Source organism: Manihot esculenta, chromosome 18, assembly GCF_001659605.2.
Source record: "Manihot esculenta cultivar AM560-2 chromosome 18, M.esculenta_v8, whole genome shotgun sequence".
Lineage (NCBI taxonomy): Eukaryota > Viridiplantae > Streptophyta > Magnoliopsida > Malpighiales > Euphorbiaceae > Manihot > Manihot esculenta.
The window spans coordinates 1197399-1214778 of record NC_035178.2 but is presented as its reverse complement, the minus strand read 5'-3'; the positions used below and the strand labels follow the sequence as shown (position 1 = coordinate 1214778).

At 36.6% G+C, this 17380-nt stretch overlaps 3 protein-coding genes across 5 annotated transcripts; 2 read left to right on the top strand and 1 right to left on the bottom strand.

Annotated features, from left to right (window-relative positions):
• The first annotated feature begins 240 nt into the window (after positions 1-240).
• On the top strand, positions 241-1201 carry LOC110606991 (E3 ubiquitin-protein ligase ATL23). Its single transcript, XM_021746030.2, has one exon. The coding sequence runs from the start codon at positions 463-465 to the stop codon at positions 910-912; it is 450 nt and encodes a 149-aa protein (XP_021601722.1). The 5' UTR covers positions 241-462; the 3' UTR covers positions 913-1201.
• A 4247-nt stretch (positions 1202-5448) lies between these two features.
• LOC110606565 (probable nucleoredoxin 2) lies at positions 5449-7743 on the top strand. 2 transcript variants are annotated; one of them, XM_021745426.2, is made up of 4 exons: positions 5504-5647; positions 5968-6037; positions 6340-6834; positions 6921-7743. In XM_021745426.2, the coding sequence occupies exons 1-4, from the start codon at positions 5637-5639 to the stop codon at positions 7548-7550; spliced, it is 1206 nt and encodes a 401-aa protein (XP_021601118.2). In that variant the 5' UTR covers positions 5504-5636; the 3' UTR covers positions 7551-7743. The 2 variants fall into 2 exon arrangements, with proteins under 2 accessions (XP_021601117.2, XP_021601118.2); XM_021745425.2 differs by lacking the exon at positions 5968-6037 and having other exon boundaries at positions 5449-5647.
• Positions 7744-8445: 702 nt separating this feature from the next.
• On the bottom strand, positions 8446-12274 carry LOC110606564 (calcium-dependent protein kinase 29). Of its 2 annotated transcripts, XM_021745424.2 has the most exons (8): positions 11414-12268; positions 10379-10522; positions 10115-10267; positions 9785-9900; positions 9223-9390; positions 8991-9118; positions 8773-8872; positions 8446-8676 (listed from the first exon to the last, which is right to left on the bottom strand). In XM_021745424.2, the coding sequence occupies exons 1-8, from the start codon at positions 12108-12110 to the stop codon at positions 8605-8607; spliced, it is 1578 nt and encodes a 525-aa protein (XP_021601116.2). In that variant the 5' UTR covers positions 12111-12268; the 3' UTR covers positions 8446-8604. The 2 variants fall into 2 exon arrangements, with proteins under 2 accessions (XP_021601116.2, XP_021601114.2); XM_021745422.2 differs by having other exon boundaries at positions 10115-10522; positions 11414-12274.
• Between the last annotated feature and the right edge of the window lie 5106 nt (positions 12275-17380).

Below are 17380 nucleotides of genomic sequence, written 5' to 3'. Positions count from 1 at the left end.
ATCTTTTATGTGACATAAGGAATGAGGTAAAGCTCACAATCTGTTATAGAGCTGTCTAAACCCACTTCATAGAAATTTACGAAAAAATATACTTCATAGTAAAAATTAAAAATATTAAATACATTTATGATAATATTTTTACGCTAATATAAATATAAAATTGCTTTTGTGTTCTATAAATAATATTTTTTACATTTAGATATTTTTCATATCAACTTTTTTTATGTTAAAATTAAAATTATTTATGTACTATTCAAAGGCGCTTACTTTATTGGCAACCACGAAAGTTTGTTCTCTCCAAATTCCAAAAACGGCAAAAACAAACACAGTTTCTAAAAGTTTCCTGCCGTTTGCTCTCTCGTCATCCTCTCCGTAATTCCCCCAAGAACCCCACAGTCTGTGTCAGCTTCCCCACACACTATATACCTGAAAATCCAATACCAACGCCAAAAGAACGAAAAAATGCGCGTCGGAGTGTGCTACGCACGACTCCTCCTCTCGCCGTCTTCGCCTCCAACCGCTGTGAACAACTTTTTCAAATTCAACCAAAACATGCTCCTCTCTGTCTTTTTGGCTCTTTTTCTCCCCTGCGTAGGCATGAGCATTGTGTTTCTTGTTTATATTTGTTTCCTTTGGTATTCTGCACGTACTAACCGAACAGAAACCTCGCCGCCTGTAAAGCAGCCGGCAGAGAAGGGATTATCGGCGTCTGAGCTTGAGAAGTTGCCTAGGATGACCGGAAAGGAATTGGTTTTGGGGACGGATTGTGCGGTGTGTCTCGATGAAATCGAAAGCGAGCAACCCGTGAGGGTGGTTCCCATTTGCAATCATGGGTTCCATTTGGAATGCGCTGATGCTTGGCTCTCAAAGCATTCTGTATGCCCAGTTTGCAGGGCCAGGCTTGGTTCCTAGTTTCTCAATCGCTTATAATGAGATTCCTTGCTAATTGATGCCTTATCATCAAGAATGTGAAACATACAAGACGACGAAGAAGAAAGAAGAACCTGTTGTGCTTTGTTCTTTGGCGATGGCTACATAGATTAGAATTATTGTTCATGATAGCTTAGTCAATTACTAGAATTCTTAACTATCGCATTTGTTTTTGTTGTGTCTTTATCGGTAGCAGTAGCAGATGATGTCTTATGGATAATTAATGAACACCATCAAGGAAAAAACTTTCAATGCGATTTTTCATTTTCTCTGTCTTGTGTGTATAGACCAAAGAAATTGCCACTGGAGAATTATTTTGAAAATATATGATTTTCTACGAGGAACAGAGTGGATTTTGAATCTCCAATTACCATCAATCACTGATCGGAATTATATTTAACTAAAATAAAAAACTTAAACAGGAAATTCCATGACCGTAATGCCAAGAATATCAACCATTTGATTGTTAGTGTGAATGAGTGTATGGGAGTGACTGGTGGCCGTGGCAGGTTTGGCGGTGCAGAGAATGCTGAAAAGCGAAAAGCAGGTGTTAGGTCTGGCCTGGATGACTCTCTGCCCACAGTTGTCGAGCTAAGTATTTAACAAACTGGGACTTCTTTTTTTCCTTTTCTTTTTTTTTTTTTTACAACCTAAACACACCGAATAAAGCTGCAACCTACCAACTATAGGATACCGCAAGAGACAAAATTAAGTTGACGCTACTACTGTTGTAATCAAAAGCCCTCTACAGATGTCCATTGAATTTTTCTGCTCAAGACAGATTGCGATGGAAATTTAAGTTGGAATTCTCTATTTCAAGTAAAATTGATCATTCTAAGCCATTTAAAGAATACTAATCAATTTTTCCATTTTTATCTTTATGTAAACATAATAACTATTTCTACAATTTCATAAAACCTGTTTTATATCCAAGTCTAATCTAATATGGTACTCGGCAAATTATGCGATATTATAATTCAGATTAAAAAAAAAAAAAGTGATATTATGTTAGAAGGTGATGATGGTCCAGCTGCTTGTTTGGCTTAAATTACTATCGTTTTTATCTCCACAGGGAATGAGGATTGAGGAGTAAAGTGAAAGCTAATTAATCAATTATTGATCTCAATGAGCTAACTGGAGTAGGCTATCTTTAAATTAATATCAAAATGAATTTTATAATCATTAATTTATTTTTATGTAAAATATTAATTAAATTATACAAAATAAATGCATAAATATTTAATTTAACAGGAATGTAAATTAAATTATTTTTCATATAAAATAGTAAACTTTCCTATATAGAAGGTCTTCAAAAGACTCCCGACCATATTGAAATAAGGCCTAGATGGGCCGAATAAATCCATTTTTTGAGCATGGATCAGTTTCCATTAGCCGGAAGATGGGTTCTGTGTCATCCAATGGCAACCCACTCCCCTTCAAAATTTTATCATAAAATATTAAGAATTTAATATGTAATTTTTCATTTCAATCTTACATCCTCAATTAATTTTAATACCTTTAAAACAATATATATATATATATATATATATATATATATATATATATATATATAGTAAGAATAACGTCATACTGTAGGATATTATTTGTAACTATTCTTAAAAATAAATATTGTGATAGATTTTAAGTCGAGCGTTTATTTCATATATTGAGTACCCTTACTCAAAAATTTTTTTATATAAATAATTAATTTAAAATAAAAATTAAGTTTAAAAAGTATTAATTTTTAATTAAAATTTTCATGAAAAATATGTTTTTATATAAACTATTAATGTTTTTTATTTAAATGATTATAATAAAATTAGCATTAATTTAAATAACTTCTTAAGAATTTTTACTGAATTTTTAAAAATAGATTTAAATATTAAAATATTATCGAATTTATAAAGTTTTTTAACAACTTTTTGTAAAGTTAAAAATTTCTTTCCATATATATCTATATTTTTCAAAAGTTATAAAATAGGAGCGGCGTGTCAGCAATCTAAGTAGAAAGAAACACCACGTGTAAGAATTTGAAGCGTACACGCACATTTCTTGATAGCTGGAATGCAGTTCACGAACTGCTTTTAGACAGGGCAGTACAGAAGACACGTGGGCGTCGATCCTTGTGCAGTAGTCTAATAGTAGTACGGTGGGGGCCATTTCTAGATTCAAAATAATTGAGGTTATTGAAGTAAGACAACAACTTTGATACGGCATCATCTGACACCTGTCATCTATATTTACACGTGTCTCTTTTTTTTAAGGTCCGCTTATTTTCCTTGCTCCTCTTCCCATTTCAAGATACCTCTCCAGCTTCTAACTTTCTCGCCTACGCATTTCCAAATACGTCACCGTCGTTTCGCTAATTTGTCCTTTTTCCTAACTCCAGTAAGATTACATTTAGTTTTTTTAATAAGAAGTATTAATTTCATTTATTATTAGTTAATTATAAAAATAAAATCTTATTTGTTATTAATGATTAATAGTCAAATTACTTATTAATGATTCTTTCATTTTAAAATTTTTATTTATTTTTTATTTTAAAATTATTATCTGCTTAATTTTTTTAAATTATAATAAATATAAATTAACTATTATAATTATATTGAATTTTATTTTATTTTTAATAATTTTTTTAAAATTTAATAAAATTTAATATATTTAAAATAAATATAATTATAAAATTAATTTATATTTTTTAATATAAGTAAAAAATAATAAACAAAAATTATAGAAAAAAATTTATTTAAAATATATTTTATTTTACAAAATGCGAATAAAATTTCATTTGATAATCCACTCTGATTTTTTAGGTAATATTTGATTAAAATTTTTTTTGTTAAATTAAATCCTTCTTGTTTAATTTAGAACGAATTTATTTAAAATTTAATATTATACTCCTTGATTGATTTAATTTGGGAGGATAACTTTTTAAACTAATTTGAAGTAATCTTATACATCTCACATTTCCATTTTCCAGCATGTTCAAAAAAAATTTATTTGAAAAAGGAGAGGGAGGAAAAAATCATAGACAGGTGTCCAGTAATGTTTGTTAGGCTATCAATGACATCAATTCAGAGGCAAAGTACAAGGAAATGCTACAGTGCTACGCTCACATAAAATGATATGGGACACTGTGCACATGGCAAATTTACAAAAAAGGTAAGTCAGATCAGCTGGCTTACACGTTTTTTTGTTTGTTTTTTTTAATCAGAAACACGTTCGTCAACAGTTTAGGGAGAAAATAAGGGGAAAAAAAAAGTATTATTTGCATTTATTTAGATGTTTAATAAGTAAAATCAGAGGGGATTTTTTTGAATAATAAAAGCATTTATTTTAAATAATTATAAGATAAATTGAATTTTGGTTTCCCTTATTTCATTATTTATTTTCTTTTTGATTAGAAGAATAAATTTATTATATATCTAATATGATAATTTTTCTCTTAATTTCTATTTTAATTTTATTTTATTGGGCTGGGCGATGAAAGGATGAGAATATTATGTAATGATGAGATACATGAGCTAAAATCCCCGTGATTTTTTACAGAGACAATTTAAGTCGGTATTAATAAATTAAAGAAAAATAATAAATTTTGAAAGTAAAAAAATCATTAAATAATTTTTTAAATAACTATTTACATATTAAATCTTTATATATTTATCATTTATTAATCTAAAATCACTCCTATCTTCAAAATAAAGAAAATAATTATGTGCAGTAATGAATGAAATAATTTTTTGTAAACTTTATTATATCTTACAATTTTATATATAATATTTTTATTGGTAAAAAAAAGAGTGAAATAATTTTTAATATTCAATTTAATTTAAGTAGACCAATTTTCAGCTAAAACTTTAAAATAATGTATTTTAATTTAATCACAAAGTTTTTTTTTTCTTTTTTTTTTCCAAACAATTTCACTTTTGCAACTTATGTATTATTAAAATATCTGTTACAAATTATACAATTAAAAATTATTTATTCACTTTCAATTTCATTAATTTCGTTTTTTGTTTTTCTCGCATAAAAATTATGTCTTATCCGTTTATATCTTAATGAAAACCTACAAATTGAATATTACAAAGTATTTTAATAGTATTTGAATTAAAATTAAGAAATTCTTAAAAATTAAAAATTAAAAATGCGCGATGAGATTGAAAATATTGCAAAGTTTAAGAGTAGAAGGGGGAATTAATAATTTAATTTAACTTAGTTATAAAATGAATTGAAATAGTAGTATATCTAAATTTGCAATAAATTTGAGTGTTAATTTAACTTATTTTAACAATTTAATAAATTTAAATAAATGAAAATTAAAATATTAATTAAATTAAATAGATTTAGCATATTTATTCTGCTATATGTGTAACAAATTATCTTAAATTATATAAAGTTCACTATATTTAGTTATTGAAATTAATCTAATACTGTAGAAGAATGCAGTTTGTAATTATTCTTATTTTTGTGGATATTCTATCCTGTCAGTGACTATAAACAAGGTAGAAGATAATCATAGGGCCTGTTGTTTCTTCCTTTTAAAGGAGATAGAAGAGAAAGAGTGGTGATGAGCTTAGAAGACTGCAGGAATCTGAAGCAGCAGGCGGGTGAAGCCAAAACAAACGGGGACGTTGAGTCTAACATTTCAAGCAATAGATTCCTTTCCCTTTTGGCCTCCAAAGATCGCAACTTTCTTATCTCTCCTGATGGAACTCAGGTTTTCTTTCTTCTTCTGTATGTTAATTTGAATTGTCTTCAATAAATAATGAAAATCCATTTCATTTTATGATCTTGTAGGTAACTTTTTATAAACAATATTGTCTCCAACAAATATTTTTCTCATTCAAGCAAATTAATTAAGTTCGTCTTTCCTTACATGAATCCTTAAACTGATAAATATGAGTAGCTAAATCGCAACGTTGGTCATATTTATGGTTGGACACGTATAAACTAGCAAGAGTTATGACAAAAGAGTGTGCTCATCGTTTGTGCTTCTCCTGCTTCTTTTTCTTCTTCTTTCTGATGGTGGTGGGGAAGTGGATATGTGCTCGTCGGTGCTGATTCTCATGACCTACACGTGACAAGCATGTATGCAGTCTTAATCAGGGTGGGTTCCCAATTCCTACCTCCTCTTACACAGTGATTGTCCTTGAACCAGCAAGCTGACACAGGCGTGTGGCTACCAAATACTCGCTTTACTCTAACGTTAACCCTAAGCTATAGGTACAATACGTGGCCAATCCATAACTCATGTAATAAACCTGTTGTTTTCATAATTTTTTGGGAATGAATTATTTCTTGTGACTTGCTATTTGCCTATTGGTTCATTAAGTTTGGCGTATTTGTTGTCTTTTGATGCGTCTTTACATTTTTTTTTTTCAAAAAATTGGGTATTATCTTTTGTGGCAGGTGGAAGTTTCTGAGCTTGAAGGCAAGGTCGTTGGCCTCTACTTCTCAGCTAACTGGTACCCACCATGTAGAAACTTCACGGCGATTCTAATTGATGTACATGAGCAGCTAAAGAGCAATAGGTCTAAATTTGAGCTTGTGTTTGTGTCGTCTGATGAGAACTTAGAAGCTTTCAACGACTATCGAGCACTGATGCCTTGGCTTTCCATTCCATTTTCTGATGTGGAGACCAAGAAAGCCTTGGACCGTAAATTCAACATTGAAGGTGTTCCCTGTTTAATTATTTTGCAGCCAGAGGATGATAATGATGAGGCAACCTTGCATGATGGGGTTGAAATCCTTTATCGATTCGGAGTCCAAGCTTTCCCATTTACTAAACAGAGACTCGAGGAATTGGAGTTGCAAGAAAGGCAAAAGCATGAGCGCCAGACACTGACCAATTTACTCGCAGACCATGACAGAGACTATCTCTTCGGTCATCCTGCACCTAAACAGGCCAGTCTTGAATGGCATTCAAACTCAAGATAGTATTTCAACTCATTGGTTAATTAGTTTAATTTTGTTTGACATGCATGTTGCAGGTGCCAATTGATTCATTAATGGGGAAAACAATTGGACTTTTCTTCTCAGCCCAGTGGTGTAATCCAGGCGTCAAGTTCACTCCCAAGCTTGTCTCCATTTACCACAAGATCAAGCAGATGCTGATTCTAAATGATAATGATGAGGATTTTGAGATTGTGTTTGTGTCAAATGATTGGGATCAATCAGGATTCAACTCTTACTTCAATACCATGCCATGGCTGGCATTACCCTTTGGAGAACCAACCGCTAAAAACTTAGCCAAATATTTTGATGTGAGAGGCATCCCTTGTTTGATAATCTTAGGCCCTGATGGTAAAACTATTACCAAACATGGCAGAAACTTAATCAACTTGTACCAAGAAAATGCTTACCCTTTCACCGAAGCAAAAGTTGACTTGCTAGAGAAACAGATGGATGAAGAGGCTAAAAACTTGCCGAGATCAGAGTACCATGCAGGGCATAAGCATGAGCTCACTTTGGTATCCCAAGAAACTGGAGGAGGTCCTTTTATATGCTGTGATTGTGATGAGCAAGGGGCTGGTTGGGCTTACCAGTGCCTTGACTGTGGATATGAGGTGCACCCCAAGTGTGTTAGAGCTGTGGACACCAGCAACATGCTAGGGAGATGAATAAATTATCTAGCTTTATATGTTATGCTAATTGTCTTCTGCTAATTCAAATTTGGAGTTGCTGTGTGTTCATTCATCGTCCCTTAGATTCTGGATTTCGCTTTTTAAGTCCAGTATTAAAGTAGCAAACAGAGTTTCAGATTGGATTTTATTATAGCTAATTATTAAGATGAGCAATGACAATTTCCTGAAATTAATCCTGTTCAAAGCTAGATGAAAAGCCTAAAGCCTCGAGCCTCTTCCACTTCTGAGAGTACTGGCTAGTCATATTTCCCAGCTTCTTGGGAATAATAAAAGTTGAAAGGTGAAACTGGTAATTATCAATTTGTGAGCAGCTCCAAACCCTAACTTCACGTCCTCAATGATGGCTTCAATGTCAATTGGAGGTGGCTTCCTTTCAGAGAATTGATCACTGATAAAGCATCTCCTTCCACAATAATTCTTTGAAAACCTTGTTGTTTTGCTTGAAGAATGGCTTCTTGACAAGTTAAAGACTATCACTGCTTTGAGACGTTTGCACTGCTTTGCATTGAGACGTTTGCAGGGCCACCCAAGAGCCTGTCTCATATGAGGTTTAGCTATTGTAGCGGCAGAGCCCATGTCCTGGTTGAGAGAGAGACTGCTCAGTCAAAGTTTAGTTGAATATAATTCTCAGGGGAGGGATCCAAATTATTTGAGCGGGGAGAGCTTGGGACTTATCCATGAGTTGTTCCTGATCATGAGTGTGCTGATAATCTTTGAAATGCTTAATTGCGCTGCCAATGGTTTCATCAAAATGCAACACCTAATTGTTGAAGCAATACTCATTTCGTCTGGTCCATACTCCTAATTTTTAAAGCAACACAAATTTCTTTTCTTATTCTAGGTTTTTAATTTAATGTGGCTCTTGAGAAAATTGCAATCAAAATAATAACATACAATTGGAATTATGATGAAAATTGAAGAGTAACATTTATTTACAAGAGCTGCAGCACGAAGAAACTAATTTTTGAACAGTAGAAACAGCAGACTTGTTTATACAAAGTACAAGAGGCCTTTATCAGCCCAAATTATATCATTTCTCCCCATTATCTTGCGTCCCCCTTCTCATCATGTCTGCAAACTCGTCATAGTTGATTCTTCCATCCTACATTTTAATAAATGAATCAGAGAATCAGTCATGAATTCATAACAGAAAGTGATACAACACTCCACAGATGACCAGGAGAGAGAAGAAACTTACTTTATCAGTATCAACATCTTCAATGATTTCATCTATGGTAGCCTCATCTCCCATTCCATATTGAGCCATGGCTTGTCGTAGTTCGTCTCTCGTAATAAAGCTGGTGCAAATTTATCCACATCAGCAACTTAAGAATTGCAAGAAACACATTCTTTACTAACATTTTTTTGCCCTTCATTTATTAATATAACTGATAAGAGCAAGAGCAGAATACTGACCCACTGTTATCCTTGTCAAAATATCGAAAAGCCTTGAACAAGTGTTCTTCCTTCTCAAGTTTATGACGATGCATTGTTGCTGTAATAAATTCAACATAATCAATAGTCCCGTTCTTGTCAACATCAGCCTGCCCGGTAGAAAAATTTCACCTTATTAACACAAACATACAACGCTACAATAATCTTACTAATCATTTAAGGATTATGGTTAGATAAATATAATAGTTCTTACAGCATCCATCAACTGCTGTATTTCTGCCTCAGTAAGCTTTGATCCCAGTCTTGATAATCCTTCTTTGAGTTCTTCGTATGTGATCGTACCACTTCCATCAGTGTCCATGTTATCGAACATCTGTTTTAAGCCCTTGATTTCTTCTGATGAAAGGTTCTCTGCTATTACCTTCATAAGAATATATATATATTTTCCATAATTTTTCAGCTCTGTTGGAAAATTTAGCTTTCTATATGAGCTACTTATTGAGAATTCTTATTGTTACGGTGTTGTGTGGATGCTTATGTAAACTTGAGTGTGATTTTAGGTGTGAAGCCTAAATTAATCTTTTATTTTACTGTTTAGCCCACAAATCTTCTACTGTTTAAATTAGTTCTCAATTAATCATTTTACAAACCCTAATTCTCCACATAAATTCTTGCTAATTTTAGCCTTCATAAAACCTCAAATTTCTTTATTAATTCTAATACTTGCAGGCTCTCCTGCATTGTGTAGAAATCATAATTTTTTGGAGGTCAGGGACTATATGACAGTTGTTTCTTAACATTTCAGAAACTGTTACCTTTAGAGCAAGTTTCTTCATCTTGTTCATTGCTCTGAACTGCTTCAACCTGATTAGAACAGCACTATCAATTGGCTTGTCAGACGCTTTGCCATCCACCTTCAGCCATGGATGCTCTATTTCAAACACAATCCGTGAAGAACATTAATTTAATCTGCTTTACTGTACATTAAGGAAAAAATTTATCAAGTGTTGTAAATAGCCTGAAATGTTTGAAAAATTTCCCAAGTTAACGATCGCAAATGAACTGTAATACCAGTCAACGCTGACCTACAAGGACTCAATGGATTAATTTAGGCTTGCAATTTTCATGACCAATTGTACACTTACCAAGTGCTTGAGCAGCAGTGATCCGTTTCCTGGGGTCTTTTGTTAACATTTTCCTGATGAGGTCTTTTGCAGGAGATGAAATTTCAGGCCATGGTTTGCTTTGTAAGTCAAGTTGGCATTTGGAAATTTCTTCAAATATTCCTTTCTCATTCTCTATAATAAAATTTATGCACTCACTTATAAGCCAGAGACAAAAACTAAACATTAAACATAGAATTTGCAAAACAAAAATCACTTCTGGTAAAACAATGAAAGAACATATACCTGCCCAAAATGGAGGCACCCCACTTAGAAGAATGTATAAAATGATTCCAGCACTCCACACATCAATCTCCTTCCCATACTTACGATTTAACACTTCTGGGGCAACATAGTATGCACTTCCAACAATGTCTCTGTACTCTTTTCCTGCAGAAAGAGATTTAAACTCAGAACACTGTACACAGAGAACTAAGAACACAAACTAGTGAACCTTATATGTGAGAATCAATACTATTAGGGGATGATGGTGCAACAAGAAACCAGGGGGCATCAAATCTTTCTTGCAGAACTGAATTGCACAATAATGGGTTCTTATAAATCATACATTTTTTTTTCCTCCAGTTAAGCTAAATCCAGTTATGTTCATGACTGATAACTACTTAGATAAGATAAACATATATTGAAACACACAGCTCTTCATAACCAGAATGTGTAAAGTTGCAAGAAAGAGCTGTTCTGAGACTTTAGTGGTGTTTTCGTGGTCACCAACTATAACGTGTTTGCTGAGGTTTTAACAGGAGTCACAAGATGTGACAAAACCCATAATATGGGTAATGTGTCCGTTTCCTTTTTTTTCCCCATTGTTTTTCTTCTGTCAATAATTTAAGGGGTTGACGCGGTTGACCAGTCGCTGTCTCCATTGACTCGGGCCCGTTAACCCATAATGACATCTGCCATCAAGAAAAATTGGGGTTGCAAACTAGAATGTCTCTTTCCAGCTATTAACAACAAATCACAGGTTTCAAGTTTTAGATATTTTCTAAGGCTTAAGATTTCCAGGAACTAGTTATTATCTTATCTATTGTATTTGAATTAAGACTTTACGTCGATTTTGGATATTATAATCAAGCCAGTATATAGGATTGAAATCCTAGATTTGTCTTGAAATTTCATAAGTGGGAATCAGATATCAATTTCTGATCATTGGTTATGAGTTTCAAGCCAATGAATCTAAACTAGAAGAAGCTGCAGAACTGCATGAAAAATAATAATAATAATAAAAAAAAAGAGACGAGAAAGAACCCAATTGCAACCAACCTTGTTCTATGAAGACAGAGAGTCCAAAATCAGTAGCTTTCAATGGAGAATCCTCTTCCTTGCTCATAAGCAAGAAATTTTCAGGCTTCAAGTCCCTATGCATAACCCCCATAAAATGACACACATGAACCACATTCACAATCTGCCTCATAACCTTCGCCGCTTCACGCTCTGAGTAGCTCCCTTTGGCTATAATCCGATCAAAGAGCTCCCCACCAGAGCACAACTCCATCACCAAATGCAGATTTTGCTTATCCTCATAAGCACCCTTGAATTCCACAATATTGGGTTGTCCAGTCAAGTGCTGCAGTATCAAAATCTCTCGCCTAACATCTTCAATGTCCTTGTTATTAACCAGCTTCCCCCTGGAGATAGACTTGCAAGCATACTTTCTTCCACTGGACTTCTCTGTGCAAAGATAAGTGATCCCAAACTGACCCCTACCCAATTCTTTATGAAGATGGTAGATAGAGGTTATATCAACATAAGGTTTGCAAAGAATGGGACCAATATTAGAAGGTGGAGCGGCAGGAGGAAAAGATGCAGAAGGAGGTTGAGGAACATATGGTAACTGCGGTGGGTTATAGCCTTGCTGCGGTGGTCTTCTGGGCCGAGGTTTGTGGGCACGAGGAGGGGAGTCTGAGGAATAAGAGATGGGGATTTCATGGGAACGAGATTTGGTGAAGCAGTGTCCCATGGCGAGAGATAGAAAATTAGCAAACCCAACACAGAAGAAGCAGACAGCAGAGATTTTTCTATCAGAAGACAGCAGAGAGATTGTCAAGAAATGGCAAGACTTGTTGATATTTGTAAGAAGTTAGCACAAGACAACTAAAAAAGAAGCATTATATTAATATAGATATATAATTGATATGGATGTTGATTTTGGTTATTCTATTAGCTTTTTGAGGTGCTTTTCTTCTGCCCACAACATGGTGTTGGGTATCATTTCTCACTTTTTCCTCAAATACGCTTTGCTTTTTTTCCCTTTGCTTTCCTAAGCAATTTTGTGTCCCTAACTTCGCAAGTGAGAAATTTATTAATTACTATTATTTTTTTCAAAAAAAAAAAATTATATTATGGTTATGTAATATATAGAAAAATCCCTTTTTGTTTTCTGTAAATGTAATTTTTTTTTGGAATTATGAAAAAAGGAATCTTAAGTAATTGTAAAAGGGTGCATGTGCACCCAAAATACTGAGTAAAAGTTAATTAAAAAGTTGATTGTCAGCTTTTTAGTCCAGTAGGGTAGCTTGCTGTCAATCTCCAAATTTCGCCCCACAAAAATTCTGCAAGGAGGAAGATAGAAATGGCTGTAGGCAGAAGACAGACTGCTTGGAGAAGCTGGTTGGCCGCTGGAATGCTGGTTGGCTGCAGAGGAGCAAGTCTGCCAGGTTGGGAAACATTCCAGAAGCAAGGGAACTTGACCAGCACAAGGCAACATGCCGGGGGGAAGAATCTAGACCTGAAGGAAGTTGAACCAACATGCCGGAGGGAAGAATCTAGACCTGAAGAAAGTTGAACCAACATGCCATAATTGGCAGGGGAGTCTCCAAGAAGCATTAAATGCTGCCTTATCTTAGCCTATAAATAAGAGTCCCACGAGTTTGTAAAGATATAGGCAAATTATTAGAATTTATTGGCTTTAAGAGAGTTCTTGTAATCTGTACAGCCACTATAGTGAAATACACTTTCTTCTTAAGAAAATCTCTTCTTCTTTATAAGTGTGATTGTCCCAAATTCGTCCATTGCTTTGTGGGTTTGTTGAAAAGGCTTACTTGTGTTGGTTTTGGGGAGAACAACCTCACAAGTGCCGCACGTTGACAAGTTGAAAGGTCTTGTGGTGTGACACGTAGTATCGGAGCCTCGGTTGCATTCGATTGGTAGATTTGTAACCATGACCAGCAAGGACGCAAAAGCTAGCAATCCCACCAACTTGACTGAAGAGAGAGGATGTGAGGAGATTCGAGTTCAACCTAAGAAGAGAGGGAAGTCGAAGGAAGTGGCAAGGAGTGCTATTGTCCCTTCGAATCTCACTGATGCCTTTGAGGGAAGGCTTGTCAAGGTTGAATTGGCTGTGGCTGATATTCTGGAAACGCTTGACTCTAGGGATGAGGAGCAGGCAGAATTGAAGATGGAGCTTGAGGGAGCTCTACAAGGTGCTCTCAATGTATTCATGGAATCTGTTAACAATTCAATGGAAGAATTCAGGAGTACTGTGCAAGCTGAAGTGTTGTCCCTGTGTGATGAATTGAGAGAAGCCATGGGGGATATTAATCTGTGCAAGGCTGCCTTCTCAACTGGTATCCCCGCTATTGCTGCTTTCTCAACTGGTATCCCCACTGTTGCTGCTGCCACCAAGATCAAGGTCCCCGAACCACCGAAATATGGAGGTAAGCGTGATGCTAAAGAATTTGATAATTTCATTTGGCATATGGAGAAGTATTTCGGTGCTATCCATCTGGACAATGATGCTGCAAAGATTGACACCTGCACCCTTTATTTTGAGCATGATGCTGCACTTTAGTGGAGATATCGTTGTCTTGAAACAGAAAGAGGACAAGCTGTCTTAGGAACGTGGGAGGCATTCAAGGGAAAGTTCAAGAGGCAATTCCTGAAAATGCTAAGGAGTTGGCCATGAAGAAGCTCCGAAATCTGAAGCAAACACGGTCGATTAAGGATTATATCCGGGAGTACTCCTCCTTGATGCTGGAAGCCCCACAACTGCCTGAGGATGTAAAGCTGCTGTACTTTATGGATGGGTTGCAAAGATGGGCTGAGCAGGAATTAAAGCGTCGGGGAGTCCAAAATTTGTCTACTGCCATTGCAGTGGCAGAATCTCTAGTGAAATTTTCCAAAGATTCCTCAAAGAATGACAAGGGGAAGAAAAAGTTCCACAATGACAAACATGGGGCAAGCAAACCTTATAAGGGTGAGAAGTCTGCCAAATCCACCCACGGCTGAAAGGGAAAGCAGCAGCAAGGTGAGTCCAACAAGGAACCGTTCAAGCCCAAACGTAACTGTTTCTTCTGTGATGGACCTCACCTCATGCGATACTACCCCAATCGTGCAAAAATGAATGCTATAGCTGCAAGTTACGATGCGTTGCAGCAACCAGCACAAGGGGAGAATGCACAATTGGGTTTGCTGCACATTATAAATTCTGTGTAGGCTAAGGCAAACAACAAGGTTGCTGGAAGTGTTGCTAAGGCTGCTGTTGGGTTGAAGCCTCAACCGGGTAAGGCTCTTATGTATATTGCTGCCAAGGTGAATGGATTTGACACCAAGGCACTGCTGGACATTAGCGCCAATCAAAACTTGGTGTCCAACGATGTGGCTGCCCAAATGGGGTTGAAGCTGTCCAAGGAAATAGGCTGGATGAGAGCTGTGGATCAGCCAGCCAAACCATTGCTAGGTGTAGCACATGGTGTTCCCATAGAGATTGGCTCTTGGCGTGGGACTATCAATCTGAACATGGTCGAACTAAAGGACTACCACATGGTGATTGGACTGGATTTCATGGAGAGAGTACTGCCTCTGTCCTTCACTGAAGATGGGTGTATTCAATTCAAAAGTGGTGGCATGGACTACAAAGTTGTTGTTGAATGAATTCCTGTTGGTGCAAGAATCCTGTTGGCAATGCAAGTTTCAAAAGGAGTGAAGAGAGGGGAGGAGACATACCTTGTGACTTGCAAAGATGAAGGTATGGTTTCCAATTCACTTTTTGTCGCTAATGAAATTGTGGCAATTCTGGATGAGTTTATGGATGTAATGCCACCTGAGCTGCCCAAAAAGTTACCACCAAGGAGAGGAGTGGACCATGCAATTGAACTGGAGCCTGGTGCTAAGCCTCCTGCCATGGTCCCTTATCGAATGGCACCCTCGGAGCTTGATGAATTAAAGAAACAACTGAAGGAGCTGTTGGATGCGGGGTACATTCGGCCATCAAAGGCACCCTATGGTGCTCCGGTACTATTTCAAAAGAAGTATGATGGGAGGTTGCGCATGTGCATTGATTATCGGGCCTTAAACAAGGTAACAATAAAAAACAAGTATCCCATACTATTGGTGGATGATTTGTTTGACAAATTAGGCAAAGCTCAGTGGTTCTCTAAGCTGGACTTGCGTTCTGGATATTGGCAAGTACGGATTGCCGAAGGAGATGAGGAGAAGACTACTTGTGTTACAAGGTACGGTTCTTATGAATTTCTTGTAATGCCGTTTGGCCTAACCAACGCACCAGCCACTTTTTGTACATTAATGAATAAAATATTTTACCCATATATGGATAAGTTCGTAGTAGTCTACTTGGACGATATTGTTGTTTATAGTGAGTCTTTACAAGACCATGTTCAGCATCTTAAGCTTGTGTTCCAAATCCTATGAGAAAATGAGTTGTATGTGAAACCGGAAAAATGTTCATTTACACAACCAGAAGTAATGTTTCTGGGGCACAAGATTGCTGATGGCCAGATCAGCATGGACTCGTCCAAAGTAAAGGCAATCATGGAGTGGGAACCATCAACGACTGTGTCTGGGTTGCGGTCATTTCTTGGGTTGGGAACTACTACCACAGATTCATTCAAGGGTATTCTAAGAGGGCGGCCCCCTTGACTGACTTGCTGAAAAAGAACATCCCGTGGGACTGGGATGAGAAACGTCAAAAGGCATTTGATGAGCTCAAGCATGCTGTGGCAGAGGAACCCATGTTGGCACTGCCAAATTACTCCAAGCCATTTGAGGTACAAACTGATGCATCTGATTTTGCTATTGGTGGGGTGTTGATGCAGGAAAGACATCCCATTGCCTTTGAAAGTCGCAAGCTGAATGAGACTGAAAGGCGATATCCGGTGCATGACAAGGAGATGACCGCCATCATACACTGCCTAAGGGTGTGGAGGCACTACTTGCTGGAAAGTCGGTTCATGATCCTGACCGACAATGTTGCAACCAGCTACTTCCAGAAGCAGAAGAAGCTGACCCCCAAGCAAGCAAGGCGGCAGGACTTCTTGGCAGAATTTGATTACGCCTTGGAGTATAAACCTGGTAAGGCCAACGTAGTGGCTGATGCACTAAGTCGAAAGGCAGAATTTTCCTCGATAAGCATCATGGAGAGCAGCCTGCTGGAGCGCATAAGAGAAGGTATGTCCCATGATGCTTTTGCCAAACACCTTCTTATTTTGGCTAAGGAAGGAAAAACCAGAAGATTTTGGGAACATGATGGGTTGATCTATACTGTTGGGAATCGAGTTTTCATTCCTCGATGGGAAAATCTTCGGAGGGAGCTGATGAAGGAGTGTCACGACTCCTTGTGGGCTAGCCATCCTGGCATGCAGCGGACTCTAGCCTTACTAGAGAGATCATACTACTGGCTTAGGATGGAAGATGACATAGAAAGATACGTGAGGACCTGTTTGGTGTGCCAACATGACATGATCGAGTAAAGACAGCCTGCGGGTTTGCTGGAGCCCCTTCCTATTTCGGAGAGACCATAGGAATGTGTCACAATGGACTTCATCTCAGCTTTGCCAAAGTCTGAGGGGTGCGGCTCCATCATTGTGATCGTAGACAAGCTGTCCAAATATGGAACTTTCATTCCAGTCCCACGAGACTGTACAGCTGATGAGGCAGCCCGCTTGTTCTTCAAGCATGTAGTGAAGTATTGGGGCCTTCCTAGAAGCATCATCAGTGACCGAGACTCATGGTTCACAGAGAAATTCTGGCAGGAGCTGTTTAAGATGATGGGTTCAGATCTGCATTTTTCAACCTCCTTTCATCCACAGACGGATGGGCAAACTGAACGGGTAAATGCATTGCTGGAGCTCTATTTGAGGCACTTTGTGAGTGCCAATAAGAAGAATTGGGTAAAGCTGCTGGACGTTGCTCAGTTCTCCTATAACTTACAAAGGAGTGAATCCATACAACAAAGTGCATTTGAACTAGCTACTGGGTAGCAGCCATTGACTC